At 36.4% G+C, this 17,300-nt stretch overlaps 2 protein-coding genes and 1 long non-coding RNA gene across 4 annotated transcripts; all 3 read left to right on the top strand.

Moving 5' to 3' along the window:
* On the top strand, nucleotides 1–1,007 carry LOC129804505 (uncharacterized). The gene is made up of 3 exons (XR_008751995.1): nucleotides 1–451; nucleotides 509–690; nucleotides 754–1,007. It is a non-coding gene; the product is annotated as an uncharacterized LOC129804505 (long non-coding RNA).
* A 362-nt stretch (nucleotides 1,008–1,369) lies between these two features.
* LOC129804500 (zinc finger protein 691-like) lies at nucleotides 1,370–8,654 on the top strand. Of its 2 annotated transcripts, none has more exons than XM_055851845.1 (5): nucleotides 1,370–1,474; nucleotides 3,338–3,422; nucleotides 3,492–3,761; nucleotides 4,118–4,429; nucleotides 8,452–8,654. In XM_055851845.1, exons 1-5 carry the CDS (start codon nucleotides 1,453–1,455, stop codon nucleotides 8,642–8,644), a joined length of 882 nt encoding a protein of 293 aa, XP_055707820.1. In that variant the 5' UTR covers nucleotides 1,370–1,452; the 3' UTR covers nucleotides 8,645–8,654. The 2 variants fall into 2 exon arrangements, with proteins under 2 accessions (XP_055707820.1, XP_055707819.1); XM_055851844.1 differs by having other exon boundaries at nucleotides 1,370–1,477; nucleotides 3,341–3,422.
* A 745-nt stretch (nucleotides 8,655–9,399) lies between these two features.
* LOC129804499 (zinc finger protein 652-B-like) lies at nucleotides 9,400–14,777 on the top strand. Its single transcript, XM_055851843.1, has 5 exons — nucleotides 9,400–9,626; nucleotides 9,691–9,899; nucleotides 13,889–14,101; nucleotides 14,167–14,601; nucleotides 14,663–14,777. Exons 1-4 carry the CDS (start codon nucleotides 9,505–9,507, stop codon nucleotides 14,568–14,570), a joined length of 948 nt encoding a protein of 315 aa, XP_055707818.1. The 5' UTR covers nucleotides 9,400–9,504; the 3' UTR covers nucleotides 14,571–14,601; nucleotides 14,663–14,777.
* Nucleotides 14,778–17,300: the final 2,523 nt, after the last annotated feature.

Genomic DNA, 17,300 nt, shown 5'->3' with positions numbered 1-17,300 from the left:
TGACAACATACGTAGTTTTGGAGATATCTTGTAAAATGTGTACGAAAACAGGAAAAAATTTACACTAAAATAGGTCGCATATTTCAGAGCTAATGTCACCCTCCTGCTTATAGTAATGGTAAGCACTTTAAATTTCTCAAAACGCGCCGCTAAAATATCAAGGCGATCATAAAAAACGATAGCGCGATTTAAATTTTGGCGCCTTTCTTGCATCGAATATTTAGGTTAGAATTGACCAGTTCAGATCCTAGCTGTGTCTGACCTTGAAATGTCACTGGAGAACCTAAAAATAACCTCCAAATAAAAACGTAAACAAAATTTATGAAATTTATGTGTTCTGTTCGGGTTGTTTGTAAATGGATATCGGAAAGGAAGAAGAGGAACTTGACTTATCAATAGTGAAAGAAGAAACTGAGATTCAGCAAAATGCTGATAATTGCGTGGCTATCAAGTAAATATGGGTAAATATCTCAAAGAAAATAAATATCAAAATTATCTTTTGTTGCAGAATTAGCGAATTTAAAGAGCCTCTATCAAAGGTGCAATGTTGTGGGCGAAAATTCTTAAACAGGGAATCTTATGAAATGCATTTGAGTTCATATCATAAGATAATTAGGAGTATTACGTGCTGTATATGCTCACAAAAATTTGACAATGTGAATATATTCAAGCATAAGTGCAGCGTTAAAAGTAATAAAAAAAAACAATTGATATTTTATAGCAACTTTACTAAGAAAAATGTTTATTTTACAGTGCGTGTGTTAAATCCAATAACAGAGATACTGCCACTACCACCAGTAGTACCACAGAAGATAATAGCAAACGTAACGAAGTCAATTACAACCATTAAGTCATACAGGTTGTCAAAGATATTGAAATGCAAGAATTGTCCTAGAACTTATGTTAATCTTAAGTACTATTATAAGCATATAGAAAGTTGTTTAAGGTCTAAGGAAAAGAAATCTGTTGAAGAAGAATGTTAAAAATATATACTGAATTTTTCTTAATTTTTTTTGTCCAATATTCGCTTTTTTATAGGTTTTTTGTGCTAAAATTTCGGAATCGAAAATCCAAAAATGGTTTTTGACAGTTTCGAATTTCGAAAATGCATGTTCTTGACAACACGACAACAGCCGCTGACGTCATGGAAGAATTGTCAAAATGTGGCACACTTCATTTCCGTTTATTTTGACATTCTCAATTCTGTTTGACAGCTGTCAATTTTATATCACGCGTCGGAATATTGACAGCTTTCTTCCAAGCAGAATCCTAATTTTTTTTAACTAAATTCTAAAGGAGTTATGGATATAAAGAGAGAAATTGAAGATGAAGAGAAAGAAGTATTTTTTGGAGAAATGAACATAAAAAAAGAAAGATGAGGATGAAGTGTTCTTTGGAGGAGTGAATATAAAAAAAGAAATCCAAGAAGAAGAGGAAAAAGCATTTGGAGAAATGACGATAAAAAAAGAAGAAAAATCCCGGCCGGCTATTCGTACTGACTTTACAGATCCTACTGAGTATATACAGCGTATTTATGTGAGGAAAGTACTAATTTCCTTACTTTCTATGTATATACTATGTATTTACGTGAAAGATATACAAATTTAAATATATAGTCAAGTAATACGTTGTATCTCTACGCAAAAAATACTATGTTGAAGAAGTGCCCGGAATATATCGAGTATAAACTTTGTATTTCTGGTTTAAAGTCCCTACAACTACACAACCTTGCTGTGTCGGTGTGCCCGTCGACCATTTTCTCTCTATTTGACAAAGTTGTGACATGTCTGATGGTGAATAAAAATGTGCGTCGCTCAGTGGAAAAGGGTAAGTTTTCCTTAATTTTATTAATTATTTTAAATGAATTCAATCAAAAGGAACCCCCTCAAGTCCATTTTCACAAAAAACAATCTGGAGATAAGTGTGCGCGGAAGTTTTCGTGAACAAATTTGAGGAAAAACAAAGTACATCATTTTTAGTGAAAAAAGGGTTTAATCTTCTTGAGATTCGTTCCGGAAACCACTCACATTCAATATACTTAGCTTTTGCGTTCAGCTGAGCATCTTGATATGAGGGATTAAGACAGAAAGAACACTTATGCCCTAGACATACTTACGACTTAAGCCGAGAGACGGCTTAGTGGAAAATGATAGAAATGCGATTTAACCATTATTTCGGATATAATTACGCTAAATCGTCTCTTGGCTAATCCTTAAGTCTGTCGAGGCCCTTAGCATATTGTTGATAATCTCTTTTGAAAGACGGTTCTGTGAAACAAGTGTATGCCGTGCGTGTCAAAAATTCTGCGAGAAATGATAATGATGGTTAGACAGAGTCCGGTATTTGATTGGAAGTGGTCCACAGAGATATTTCAAAATCTGTAGAAAATTTTCATTTTTCTCATCTTCATGCGCATAGTAATATTCAATTGGAGTTTTGAAAAATTGTACGTTATCGTCCTGTTTATATTTTTTTCCAGATTATTAAAAGATCGAGCAGCCAGATCCACCAGGATTGTTACGTTCCCGGAACTACCATCGCACGCAGATCAGTTACCGGAAGTCCTCTATAATGGCCTCTACTATGGATAGTTGGTAAAGATTTTCATGCCCATGCAAACAAAGCGAATAAAACTGAGTGCATGGATAATGCGATGTGATGCTCAGAAATTAAGTACAGGATTTGCAGGACTTTCAATCTCGAGAGTATCGCGAAGGAGGAATAGGACGTTCTTCAAATCTATGAGAGAAATATCCGCTAGGATATTCTCCAATACTTGTGACTGCAGAGGATGGATCTATAGATCTCACCTGTAGATCTCTATCCCTCCTCCTTGATACTCTACTAGAGATTGAAAGTCTCGCAAATCACGCACTTAATTACTAAACGTCAAATCGTATTATTCCAGAGTCGTTTTTATTCACTTGCACTGCTGTGGGACACAAATTTTTTACCAAATATGTGCCTAGCCACATTGTATTTAAAAAAAAGTTCCGAAAATAAATATTTATAGAAAATAAAAATATTGTTTTTACTTAGTATAAATAACCGAAAAATACTATGTATCGAGTCAGTACCAATACACGAAAAATACTTAGTATAAATAGTCGAAAAATACTCGAAAAATTTGATGAAAATTTATGAGGAAAATCAAGTAAATACAAAGTAAATGTACTCAGTATATACTCAGTATAAATGTCAACTCACGCACACTAATGATGAGTATTTGGGACATTTCATACAAAATCTACTATGTATTTTATATGGGCATACTAGTTTCGTACTAAGTATAATACAGAGTATATACTAAGTTTGTACATAGTAGATAGCCGGCCGGGATATGACGAAGAAGAAATGTTTGTTGATTTTTCAATTGTAAAAGACGAATATGATTTGCAAGAAGAAGACTGTCTATATGAGGAGTGAGTAATATTTTAAGATTCTTTTCTGTATTTTCTATTAAATTTTCATAAATAATAAATATATTGCAGAAAGTGTTCCAAACCAGCTGAACCCGATCCCCTTGGAGTCAAGCCCAAAGACTACAGCAACTACAATGATTACTTAGATGAAAAGGTGATGGAATTTGAGAGAGATTGGTACCTCAGCAAGTGGCATATTAAATGCACGGAATGCAACAGAATGTTCAGGTCCAAAGGCAATCTCAAGTCTCACATGAGGAAACATTTTCCTATACCACCTCAGCCTAAGCCTAAAATAGATAAGAAAACTCAGGTGGCTGAAAAGACAATTGAAGTGAGGTAGGTGTCTTATGGCCCAAAATAGACTCAGGCTGATCCTCGAGAATACTTAGCCTCTAAATTTTAGCAATAAAGATTTATCCCAAACTGTCATACTCAAGGCTTATGACCAAAGTACAATAACTTTTGTTTGTAAACATGTTTTCAAAATTTCCCATGAGAATGAGCGAGATGACTAGATCTATGTTTCATTCACTCTCATTGAAATCTCAAAAACATGTTTACTAAACAAAAGTTATTGTGCGTTGGGCATTAGGATCATGAATTAGAGGTCCTTTGCGTAGTTTCCACTACCAAATTTTACAGAATTAATATTCTCGAGGATTAGACTGATTCAATTTTAAAACATTTTACAGGACAGTTCCACCTGAATCTTATGACGATATAGATGCAAAAATTGAGGCAATTGAACGGGAATTGCGAGATGAGAAGCTAAAACGAAGAAGAGAGAAACTTTCGGAAAAGACATACATATGTCCAATATGTAACAAAGTCATGAAATATGCGAGCAATCTCTCACTGCATGTAAGAGCCCACTTGAATCCCGGCTTCGAATGTCCACATTGCCATAAAATTTACAAGAATGAGCACATATTCGATGAGCACGTAAAAAATCACTCAAATAAGGAATTTTCCGTGCATACGATGAAAAGGTCTGAAATCGAAAAGTAAGTTGCAATTTTCATTAAATATTTAGTAACTTCTTTAAATTAAAGCAAAAAATTCTACTTGATTGTAGGGGAAAGTGAGGCACCTTTGAAATTGGGATTGTTCACCTATTTTTTTTTTAATAAAATTGAGCCTTATCGTGATATAATTTATGTATAATAATATAATATGTATAATAATTTATATAGGTGCCCACTTCCAAAAATGCCCCACTTCCCACTATGTTAAATGGAAATATAATTTATAAAAGGAGTGGCAAAGGGTCCGACGCTTTGCGAGTTGCTCGAACTCCTGAGAAAGAGCTCTCTGTTATATACCTTTTCGCAAGTTTTTCTGGTGTAGGGGAGACCGGGGAGGTTTGGGACACTTTTTTATGTTTTGACTTTGAGACACTATTCCAAAAAACCACGATAGTGTATTACAATTTTATGCGGTCTATAGGATACTTATGGGTATTGACTTTATAAAAAGTACTCGATAGAACTTGGAAAACAACTGAGTTTTCTTGGAGAAGATAAAATATTTTACTTGACGCTTTGTCCCAAACCTCCCCGATGTGGGGCAGTATGGGACGCAAAAGGGGATGTTTGGGACGCGTTTTTTCTCGCATAATTTGTATTACTGGAACACGTTAATTAATTTTAAATACCAGATTAAAAATATTTCTGATAGAAATAAAAATGTTTCATCTTTTATTTACACTTAGAAATTAATATCAATTTTATTTGTACAGTAGAGTCATTTATTGTCAATCAATTATTTAAAGTATTTTCTTCTTATTTTCCATCTACCTCACTTTGCCTTTTTTATTCGAAATATTGCAATCATGATTATCAAATTCCTCAGGCGAGTAGATTTTCTTGCAACTCTTAGTTTTGCACTCATTGATGGATTCCTGTTTGATTTTACGACAACTTCACTGTACCTGTTTTCTCATTATTTCTCTGAATTAGCTCTCGCATTGCCTTTTCTGGAGAACTTGTTTGAGAAATTTTCGAAAAAAATAGTTTTTAACTAGATTGGGCAAAGATCGAATATCCTCTGAGAAGGAATTATTGATTCCCAACACAATGATGATTTAATTGTCCCTGTAGTTAGAGAAATCTGCTACACTCACTGGTAAACTTTGTACAAGAGGGAGATTTCCAGTAGAAGCTGGGCATGACTCTTCTTTTTGACAATAAACATTTGCATACCACCTACAATCTTGTCGAAAATCAACGTCCCATTTATCCCCTTTCAGGTGTCCCAAACATCCCCACGGGTAGTTTTGGTATTTACAACCTTTATGTAAAAAACAAGAGCGTATAATCTCTGAAACTTTTAGAAAAATTTGTTCCCAGACTACACTGCTACCTAATGAGATAAAAAAGTTTTGATTATATCGCTGATATAAAATACAAAGAGGAAAACTGAGACGTCAAAATATACGATTTTTATCAATTTTTAAAAAAATGTTCATAGAATTAAAACAATAAAACTGAGGATATCCATTCTTTTAGTCAAGATACATCTTAATATTTCCTACGATACAGTAATGGTTAAATCCCATTTATTTCAAAAATTAATTGAAAAAATCGCCTTGTCCCACACTACCCCTGTCCCAAACCTCCCCGGTCTCCCCTATATAAAATTATAGTAGAATTTAATTTGTCTATAAATCACCACAAAACCATATTGAAACTGAAATTTTTTCAAAAAGAGGCATTCAAAGAAATCATTAATCTTTCAATTAATTTATTGACCAAATCGGATGAAAATTAGGCTTTTGACCTTGAATAATTCAAGATGGCGATTTTTCCGGTGATAGATGTCTAAGAACGAAATGTTCAGCTAGACTGCTCCAAAACATATCCAAAAATGAACGAAATCACCAGGGCCGATTTTTCGCAAAATTAGAAAAACTTCATTTTTGCCTATTTTTGGGGGATAGGGAACGCATGAAAGGGGAGGGGGAAAAACTAAAGAGGTTGGGTTCGAGATAATGTCATTTGAGGAGGGGTCATCGAAGACCGGAAGTCGATATCTCTTACCGTTTGAATTTTATATGGGTCAAAAGACTGAAAAGTACGAGAAAACAGTATTTTTAAAATAAAGCTATAACCGTTACTTTTCCGATCCATCACCGATTATGACCGATGCAGTCGGTTTCAGAACTAAAAAATCTTTCAAAAAAGTCCGAGTTTGTCCAAATCCGTTAAAAATTAAGCCCTCCAGGTTGGTTGACCTTTGATCTTGAATAATTCAAGATGGCGATTTTTCCGGTGATAGGTGTCGAAGGACGAAATGTTCAGCTGGATTGCGTCCAAAACATACCCAAAAATGAAGGAAATCGCCAGGGCTATTTTTTGCAAAGTCAAAAAAACATGTTTTTGGAGGGGATAAAAGGAGTAGGGAGTAATTTAAGTAAGCTAGTTCGATAGAAAATGTTGACTTGGGGGGGGGGGGGTCACCAAAGACCGGAAGTAAATATCTCTTACCGTTTGGCAGCCAGGATGGAGAGAAATTGAAAAAAAAACACTATTGTTAAAACTGCTCTCTCTTGGGGTTCGAGCAGTTAAAATGACCAGTGATAAGCCCAGATAAGCTTATGGTAGCTGAGATTCTTTACAGGTGACCTCGAAATACGTGCAACTCGGGGTGCTTGCAACACGGAATAGGTGAAAATTCGATTGTGAGTTGAGTTTTGGGGGAAAGAATTGCGTCGAGCAAAGGGTTCTCGGACACCGAAATGGGTAAAATTGCTCGTCGCGATTCTTCTGAAAGTCTGAAAGTAATTGAAAAAACAAAATTTTGGGGTATCCCAAAATGGCGGAAGGGGGGGGGGTTGGATCTGACATCACCTATTTCTAGCCACCCATCGACATTTAACCTTTGCCGTAAACCGCTTGTCGATATCTCTCTCCGTTCTCTCTCTCGAAGTGGTTATACGACGGACGGACGGGACGTCCACGAAAATCGATTTTTGGCGCATATGATTTTCGTGATCTATGAGTGTCAAAACGTGTACATCCAAAATTTGGGTCCGATCTGACGAGGTCGGATTTCACCTGTGACTACAAAAGCTGAGATTGTAAAGAATCTCAGCTAAAAGTAGCCCGATCTTAAAAGAGCCGAATTAACGAGAGTCTACTGTATAATCGGTATAATGTTTGGGCTCGTTGGAACACTCTTGGAATTCCTGTCAAGTCTGAAGCGATTCCAATCGGTTATGAATTGATAAGTAATTTTGTACGAAAATCAATTCTATTACATCTAAGGGCTTTGGCAGATTTGAGGATTATCCGATGGACAACATAATTATACGCGAAATAATGGTTAAACTATTTTTCATTATTTTCCGTTAAGCCGTATATCGGCTTAAGTCGTAACTCTGTCAACGATATTACACTAACCTCTATGAAGGATATTTTGAGTTGTTTATAAATCCGTTCAAATCGATTGAGAACCGGTAAACGGTAAATAATGTAAAAGTACTTTGTGACGCTTTACCATCCTTTTTTTTGTACAAATTTAGCAAAATTTCCAAAAAAGTCGTATATTCTTTCATAGAAAATGCACTAGCAAATGTACGACTTTTTTCGGTAAGGAGGGAGTACCATTTATTAAACAAATATTGCAGGATCATTCGATTTCTTGAATAGAAATACTGATAATAGCTCGAGTGAACAGAAGTGAACAGAATTTTTAAAAATCAAAAAATATTCTTTAAGATCGGGTAAAATGGCCCAATACAGGAACCCACTTTATATGGGATTTTTTAACTTCTAACGGGAGTAACAGAATTTTTCCCAATTTTTCCTTAATAAACACAGTACTATTTTTTTTATTTTAATATTATCCGTGTTATAATCGAAAATCCGTTGATATTGATTATTTTTAGGAAAATATATAATCCCATTTGGAGCAAGTTATGAATTAGTCTATTCTACCCAGTTTGAATTTGTTCCTTGAAAGAGTGTCTAGGTCGTCGTCAGTTTTCTAATTTTGGTCTATATATGATTATACGATATTTTCGCAGGAGTCTTCTAAAACTACCCCTCGGCATAGACATTAAATTGGTGAAGGAATCAAAAATAAAGAAGATCGGAATTCAACCGGAAAATTGCGTAAGGTGCGGTATCTGCAAGAGATATTTCCAAAATATTGAATATCTAAGAAGACATCAAGCAACGAGCTGTAAATTGAGGACTTATCATAAAAATAAAAATTGATGAAATTCTTGAAGGAAAATTTATTATCTGTTGCAAAAACACATGAAGAGAGAGATCGGTAAGAAATAACGCTTTGGGGTTTTCATGATAGAATGCCCAAGAAGCTACTGAATGCGAAGCCGAAAAGAGTTCGTTCTCTAGAGGACGCCCCCGAAGGAGATGGCAGGAAGTAGTGGATGAGGTCCTTAAACGACTGGGTGTGTTCACTGAGAGAAATCCGAAAAAGTTAAAATAACATTCTGGAAATGTTTATTTTACAATGCAGTATTGATCCGAAATCGGTGTAAATATTATGCTTTTTAGGTGTATTGGGGGTTAAATTTACCCTTTTTCATATAAATTTTACCCTTAAAAAGATGTAAAATTAACATTAAAAAATGTTGATATATTTTTACACCTAAAAAGTGTTAAAGTTATGAAGAAAAAAAATTAATCGCACCCTTTTTTTTCTCAGTGTTGAGACGCTGGAGGGTTATCGCTTTGGTAAGGTAAGATGGCTTCTAAATTTATCATATGACATTGTCATTCTGTTAGAGAATCCCCATGATTTACATACATAAAAAACATAATACAATGGTTCTTACTTAACAGATTCTGGAAAATATTATATGCTTGTGGTTTAATTAAATATTTTCAGTACTAATCAGGAATATTTATAGGTATTCTTACTTTGCTTTCACAAAGGAATCCCATCTACTATAACCTAATCCAGGTTTCTTGTTTTTAGGTGCGGCTTGAAATGAAATGTCATTTTGACAGAACCTAGCCTACTTTAGGTTTTGTGTATAAAAAAAAGAAGGAAAAAGACGTGTGCAGTGCAGAGTAAAATCTTTCCAATAATTTATTGAATTTATTAAAAAATGGATATTAAACTGGAGAAAGAAGATTTAGATTTGTCCATTGTAAAAGAAGAATGTACTGTCCAAGAGGGTAGTTCTTCTGATGCTAATAATCAGGATGTTCGAGTGCAAGGCTCGAAACAGTGAGTATACTTTTTTGTTTTTTGTCATATCTTTTTAAAATTCTTAGAATCTTTTATTTTCCAGGATGAATCCTTGTGCACCGGCAAATCCTGAATCAGAATTTACGCTAATGTATGCATGTCCTTACTGCACCAGAGTCTTCACAGCGATGTTCTATTATGAACGACACCTTTTCCTAGCCCATCCCCGTTTAAATCCTTTTGTATGCAAACTCTGCAACAAGAGCTTCAAAAATGAAACTGATCGCCAAAATCACGTGTGTCTCGTTAGCGGTAATTATTTAATATTCCCTTTATTACTGACATAGTGCAATCAGCATAAAATGTATAAGAAACCTACATGGATTTTCGGTTTCTCTGGGGTCTTCTGAACACCCTGAAAATATATCTTTTGAAGTCTTAACCCTTTAAGGACGATTGGGTCACCGGTGACCCAAAGCGATGAAAAACGGGGAGGTGGCAGACATTGACAGGCTGTACGCTGAACAGATAAAAAAAATTGGGCCCGTCACTGTTGACTGGATCCTTAAATTCTTTAACCAAAGCTTGTATCATCGCAAAATACTGAATGAGTGGCAAAAAGCTCATGTGGTGGCAATTCCAAAGCCCGGAAAAGATGTCAACGATCCGAGGAGCTACCGCCTGATTTCTCTTTTGTGCCATCTCCTTAAAATGTTTGAAAGCATGCTGTTGAAAAGGATTGCACCTGCTGTAGAGGACGAGCTAATCGGAGAGCAAGCTGGGTACTGCTCTGGAAGTTCCAGCTCTGGTCAAGTTTTGAACCTCACTCAATTCATTGAGGATGGTTTCGATGAAGGCCAAATCACAGATGTTGCCTTTGTCGACCTCTCGGCAGCCTTTGACACAGTAAACCACAGAATCCGTCTTTCAAAGATCTACAATCGACTATGGCTTCGCACGAATGATTGGGGTTCTTTTAGAGAACCGCAGATTCTTTGTTGAGTTCCGTAGCTAGAAAAGCAGATGGAAACCGCAAAAAAATAGCCTACCGCAAGGTAGTGTCCTAGCTCCTACTTTGTTTAACCCATTCAGTCAATGTACCAGAAATATTTGAGATAGAATGTTCATATTTTGGGATTAGTTTTCTACAGATTAATAATTAAATTAATCTGCAAACGGGAAGCCCTTGTCAAACACATGTCTTAACGATCACTGAGAATTTAAATTCTGTGAATTAATTCATTACAAATTCTATTGCTTTATTTTCCGTCCGCCATTTTGAACAAAAATATTGCATGACCTTCCGCGAAGCAAGAAAACAATAACAAAGTATTTCTATTTATGTCGGACTATTTTTTCCAAGTAATTGAAGAAGTGAAGAACTAAAGTAACTAGAAATTCATTCTCGACAGCAATTCGGAATACAATTGCCCAAGAATAAAATAATCTAAAGTGACTCAATTTGCGTGTGATGTATAATACCATGGTAAGGAATGGGTTAATACAGTAGACTCTCTCTCAATTGGGCATTTGGGGCAAAATGTCATCCGGTTTATCGATAGATTTGGGCGTCAAAGCCTTTGTAAATTCCACAAGAAGCGTTCAATTATAAAGAATCACGATAAAATAGGAAGAACTACAGCGAATTTGAACGAATTAGCTTCATAATTAAACGTGAAAATTGTCAACAAAATTTTTCGCCCGATTGAAAAAGAGACGATTAATGTAAAGATGGGAGGGGAACTTTCTGAAACACAATTTCACGCCTAAGGGCCTTGCCCTTGACAGACATGAGGATTAGCCGAGAGACGGCTTACCGTAATTATATTAGAAATAATGGTTAAAGTGCATTTTCATCATTTTCCACTAAGTCGCCTCTCAGCTTAAGTCGTAAGTGTGTCTAGGGCATAAGTACCTTGGAGTAACTCTCGATCGAACTCTCACCTACAAGACCCACTGCAGTAATGTTAAAAACAAGATCGAAACACGAAAGAACACTGCGAAAATTTGTCAACGTTCAGTGGGGAGCTCAACCAAAATTGACGCGTACCTCTGCACTTGTCCTATCTTTTTCCGCAGCACAGTACGCAGCTAAAGTATGGGAGAGATCCGCGTACGCTAAGTAAGTTGACGTCGCTCTTAAACGATACCGCCCGTAGTAACAGGATGCCTAAAAGGCACACCAGTGGACAAACTCTATCCCTTAGCAGGAATTGCTCCACCAAAGGTGAGGAGACAAATCATCTCCAGTAGACAGATTTCCAAGGTTCTTTCTGAACCGAGGCATCTTCTACATGGTTACAAAAAACCAAAAGCAAGGCTAAAGTCTCGCAAGAGGTTTTGCCACTCTGTCAAACCACTTGACCAATCTCCAGAGGAGGCCAGACTCAATCTGTGGAAGGAAGTCTTTCCACCAGATTTTGTCGAATTAAGGGAAGGCCTTCCTCCTGGTGGTGACCAAGACTGGAAACATGGAAGTCTCTCAATCGTTTGAGAAGCAGCGTAGCGCGCTCGAAAGACAACAGACGACGATGGGGATTCTCCGAATGTGACATGCTTTGTGACTGTAGGGTGATTCAAACCACCTCCACTCCCGCCCGTGTTTATCCGTTATGCCCTGCTTCATGAAAAACAAGGGATTTGATGTCGGCAAGCCCGCTTACCCGGTGACCCAAAAATGAACTTTTTCCTACGGTCACCATAAAGTCATGTTTCGTACTCGAAAGGCAGAAATAAATCTTTTTTTCTGACCTTTAATTTTTGACCCTCTCGTCCTTAAGGATTAAGGCTTGAAGTTATTGAAGGCTGTCCTGGACACACTTACGACTAAAGTCCAGAGACGACTAAGCTCGTTCATAGCCAAGTCAGTTCCTGACACACTACAAATGAAGCTTAGCATTCACTGGTATCCACAAAACATAACTTTCCTGGGTTTTTATACAGATATTTCTACTGAAATGCACTAGTAGTCCATTGAAAATGAAACTACTTTTAAATTTACTTCACAATTAACGTATAACAACAAGAATTATTCACTAGAATAGCCAAAATTGGCTTAAGTCGCGAGTTAGCTTCCACCTCACAAATAATTGCCAATAACAATAATTATTGGACGTGTACTGAGACATGATGTTACAAATAGTTTCATTTTCAGAGGAGTATTAGTACATTTCAGTAGAAATATCTGCATAAAAACCTAGGGAAGTTATGTTTTTTGGTGCTAAGCCTCATTTGTAGTGTGTCAGGAACTGACTTGGCTATAAACTAGCTTAGTCGTCTCTGGACTTTAGTCGTAAGTGTGTCCAGGACATTACGATTAGAGGTCCTTTGCAAAAGTTTCCTTTATTGCCAAATTTTACCATTCGAAGGACTGTCATAGAACAAAAAGTATAGTAAGGTGGGGTAACTGGATAAACGCTTGTTTTTGGACTGATGAAATTCTTTTTTACTTCTTCTAAATCCATAGAATTATTCACTGTTTCATTCAGAAACATAATATAAAAAATTTATCAAAAATATGAAAGAAAATTTATAAAATAATGATAATACTGAAATAAGTCAGCATGCATTAACTGGGTAGCCTTTTCGCTAATTCACTTTTAATTAAACCTTTGGATTTAAAATGCTTTTTTTCACACGGAAAAAACAATAAATGTTTTAATCAACCAGCTGTCATTAGCGAAAATATCATTGCTAGAAAATTTTTAGTGAAGAACCTAGCTGGCACAAGATTGAAATGAGTCGATTACACTTACTTATTTAATGGATAAAAATATTATTTTTGCTTTTTCTCAAACTTGAATAGTTATATTATGTTACTGTAATGACTATATTACGGAAATAAAAATAAAAATATTATTTTAAGTGGATTAGTCATAAACGATCCAAATAGCGAAGCGCCCGGATTAGCACACTTGACTGTAAGCATCTGCCTGAGTTTATGTTCAGGAGCCCCGAAGAAATGGAAAATGCAAGATAATTACTTCAATAGAACAAATTTATGCATTATGTTCAGTTAAGTTGTGTTAATTATGGCGCTATCCGAATGAAAAATGAAAATTTGTTTTTTTTAGTACACGACTGCTTTCATGTGCTTCTGCATAATCGACTTTTCTAATATTGGTGTTCCTATCATGACTTTGACTAGTTCTCAGATCTCATCGTGTTCCAAAACTTCCAAATAGTAGTGACAGTAGTCTATTTTGCAGTTATGTACTAAAAAATGTTTTCTTTTTTCATTTTTCATTAGAATAACACTATTTTTCTTCATTTATTAATTATATTCCATAATATTTTCACAGTGCGTAATTTGAGCAATAAAATGAAATCTAAAATATACCCTTGCGATGACTGCCCTAGGGTATATCCAACTAAAGCGCTAGTCAAACAACATGATCTTCTGAAGCATTTGGGAAAACACGTTTGTATTAATTGCAAATTCGTGTTTGATAATGCCAAGAAGAAATATTTAGAATATTTAAAGAAATGCAGTTGTGGTCCAGAAGAAAAATCACGTAAGGATTGATTCTACTAAAAACAAAGTCGAATTTAATTTATTGAAGAAATCTACATTTTGTAGGAAAAAATATAAAATGCCATACTTGCGATAGAACCTTCTGTAGAATGCAATCTCTCAAAAATCACATAAAGATTCATGAAGAACGGAAATCAAGTGGATCAACGGTGGAGAAAAAGTCCAAGTTAGCCTATAAATGCGACAGGTGTCCTAAGGTTTTCCCCGGAACTCAAGCTTTAATCGACCATATACGCGCAGAACATAGAGGGTCCCTTCAATGTCCAAAGTGTACATTCCGGTTTTACAAGCAGGATGAACTTAATATGCATTTGGATTACCATAAAAATCTACCATTTATATGCAAGGCCTGCAATAGACTTTTCAAATTTAATGATAGCTTGAAGAATCACATTAAAACATACCACAAACAACTTTATAAGAGCGATGATAGCTCCGAAAGCGATTGATTTACAAAGATGGAGTATGCCTCAGAATAAGGTATATATTCAATGCTGAAAATTAAGATGTAAAAATTAAAGCAAATGATTTTGTATTTCAGGAAATCTTTTATTGATATAATTCTCCTAGAATTGTGAAAGTGTTATAGCACAACTCTTCTAAACTGGGAAAAGCATTATCCAAATGTAAATAAATATTTAATCCTATTATAAAAATATTTTGCTTCCACCTCTTTTTCAGATTGGCTGAAGTTTTGAATGCTTAGTGAAAGTGTTTCAGGCTTCGCACATTCTGGCTTAGAACACTTTATATTTTTCCCATATTCCTTCAATGAAACTAACCAACGGCAATTTATTTTAATAATTAGTATTAAGTCACACATTTTCTGAAAAAATAAGTCAGATTAATTAAGAGGATATGAGAAAAATATGAAAGTGTTTGAAGCCAGACGATGTACGAAACTTGAAACACTTCCTCTTTTATGACGACAGGAGTAATATTTTATATTTATACAGTATCGGCTATAAGTTTCTTGACAAATCTATGTTCCAAAAACCATGTGGAAAAATTGACAGAAGAAAAACCTTTTTAAAATGATTCTTTTTGCAAATGAGTTGCCTGTATTATATATAGGTATAAAAAAATAATACAGTAGACTCTCTCAAATTCGGGCATATGGGACCAAAATGTCAGCCGAATTAGACAGAAATTCTGGCGACAAACTTTTTGAAATGTAACGATTTTTTATTCATGTGCATATAGATATTGAGTTTACACACTCATATATAATGTAAATTGCATGAAAATCCCTCAATAATGCAAAATCACATCAAAACTAAGACAAACCATGCCAAATTTGAGCATATTTGATTCATTTGATGATCATAATCAAACTTGAAAAATGACAACAAACTTTTTTCAAATGTAACCGCTGCCCGAATTAAAAAGTAGCCCGATCTTAAAAGAGCCGAATTTGCGAGAGTCTACTGTAATTAATTTTGTTTCATATCAAGTTTTCCTAACATTCATCATCGGCCAAAAGTTTGTTGACAATTAAATTTTGAAATAATTGTCACTTGAGAGACAAATTGTGAAGAATTGTGAAGAACAATTAGTCAGTGTAGTTGAGGAGTACAGAGCGCAGCCGCACCAAGCGCGGAAGTTTTACCAGCAAGTCCGGGGTATGAAGCCATATACGCCACGAACTTCATACTGTATGGTAAGGACAAGCAGGGGAATCTGGTGTCCGATCAGAATGGCATCCTGGAGCGATGGGTGGAGTACTTTGATGAACTTCTTAACGGACAGCTCAATGATGAGTTGGAGATCAAAACAACTCAAGGTGTTGATACCATACTAGAGCCACCTAGTACGAACGAGGTCGAAATAGCAATCCGTCGGCTTAAAAACAACAGAGCGCCAGGAGTAAACGGAATTGCAGCAGAGCTGCACCAACATGGAGGCGCCCAACTACACCGAGTTGTTCATCAATTAGTGCTCCGTGTATGGGACAAACAGATAATGCCAGACGAATAGAAAATTAACATTATCTATCCTATACATAACAAAGGAGATATCACAAACTGTAGCCACTATAGGGGTATTACGTTGTTGAGTACCGCCTATAAGATATTCTCCTCTATTCTGCTTGGTCGAATAGCCCCATTTGCTTAGACCATTATTGGACTATACCAATGTGGTTTCACTCTAGGCAAATCAACAACAGACCAGATCTTTTCCCTTCGGCTGTCTATGGAGAAGATGAGAGAGCATGACCAACCACTTCATCGATTTCAAAGCAGCCTACGATAGCATAGTCAGGGTAAAACTGTACGAAGCCATGGGAAAATTAGGCATCCCGAACAAACTGATTAGACTGACTAGGATGACCATGACCGATGTGAGGAGCAAAGTAAAGGCGAACGGATCGCTGTCACGAGAGTTCCCCGTGAACAACGGACTCAGACAGGGGGACGGACTATCGTGCGTCCTCTTTAACCTGGCACTGGAGAAAGCGATCCGTGAGCATGAGGGGGGTCATACTCAATAAGTCTTCGCAGCTCCTAGGTTATGCTGACGATATTGACATTATGGAGCGCAATCCCAAAGCTGTACAAGAGGCCTTTATCCTGATTGAACATGCGGCACGAAATCTGGGGCTACAGATAAACGAAGGCAAAACAAAGTACATGGTGGCCTCGTCAGCAGCAACTCCGGCAACATCCACGGAGAACATCGGTCAAACAGGGTTCCCGATGGGGGACTACAACTTTGAAGTTGTCAACTCCTTCATGTACCTTGGGTCAACAATCACAGCCGACAACAACATCTCAACAGAAGTCCGCGCACGGCTGCTGAAAGCCAACAAGGCCTATTTCAGTCTATCAAGAGTCTTCCAGTCCAGAACCTTATGCATAAAGACTAAGCTACTGCAGTATAGGACTATGATCCTGCCAGTCCTCACGTATTCGTCTGAGACGTAGGTCCTCAGCAAACAGAATTGCGAACTCTTAGCCGCGTTTGAGAGGAGGATCCTACGACGGATTTTTGGCCCCATATGTGAGGAGGGACGAATCTGGAGCATATACAACCATGAGGTGTACGAGCGCTACCGAGAGGTAACTGTCGTCAAGCAAATATGCCTCAATAGGCTCCGGTGAGCTGGTCATCTGGTTCGCAAGGATGAGGACGACCCAGCCTGGAAAGCCTTTAGGGGCGGACTCTATGCTTCGAGGAGA

Source organism: Phlebotomus papatasi, chromosome 2 (genome assembly GCF_024763615.1).
Source record: "Phlebotomus papatasi isolate M1 chromosome 2, Ppap_2.1, whole genome shotgun sequence".
NCBI classification, from domain to species: domain Eukaryota; kingdom Metazoa; phylum Arthropoda; class Insecta; order Diptera; family Psychodidae; genus Phlebotomus; species Phlebotomus papatasi.
Note: the sequence above shows the minus strand (reverse complement) of the source record. Positions and strands in the feature narration are given on the sequence as shown.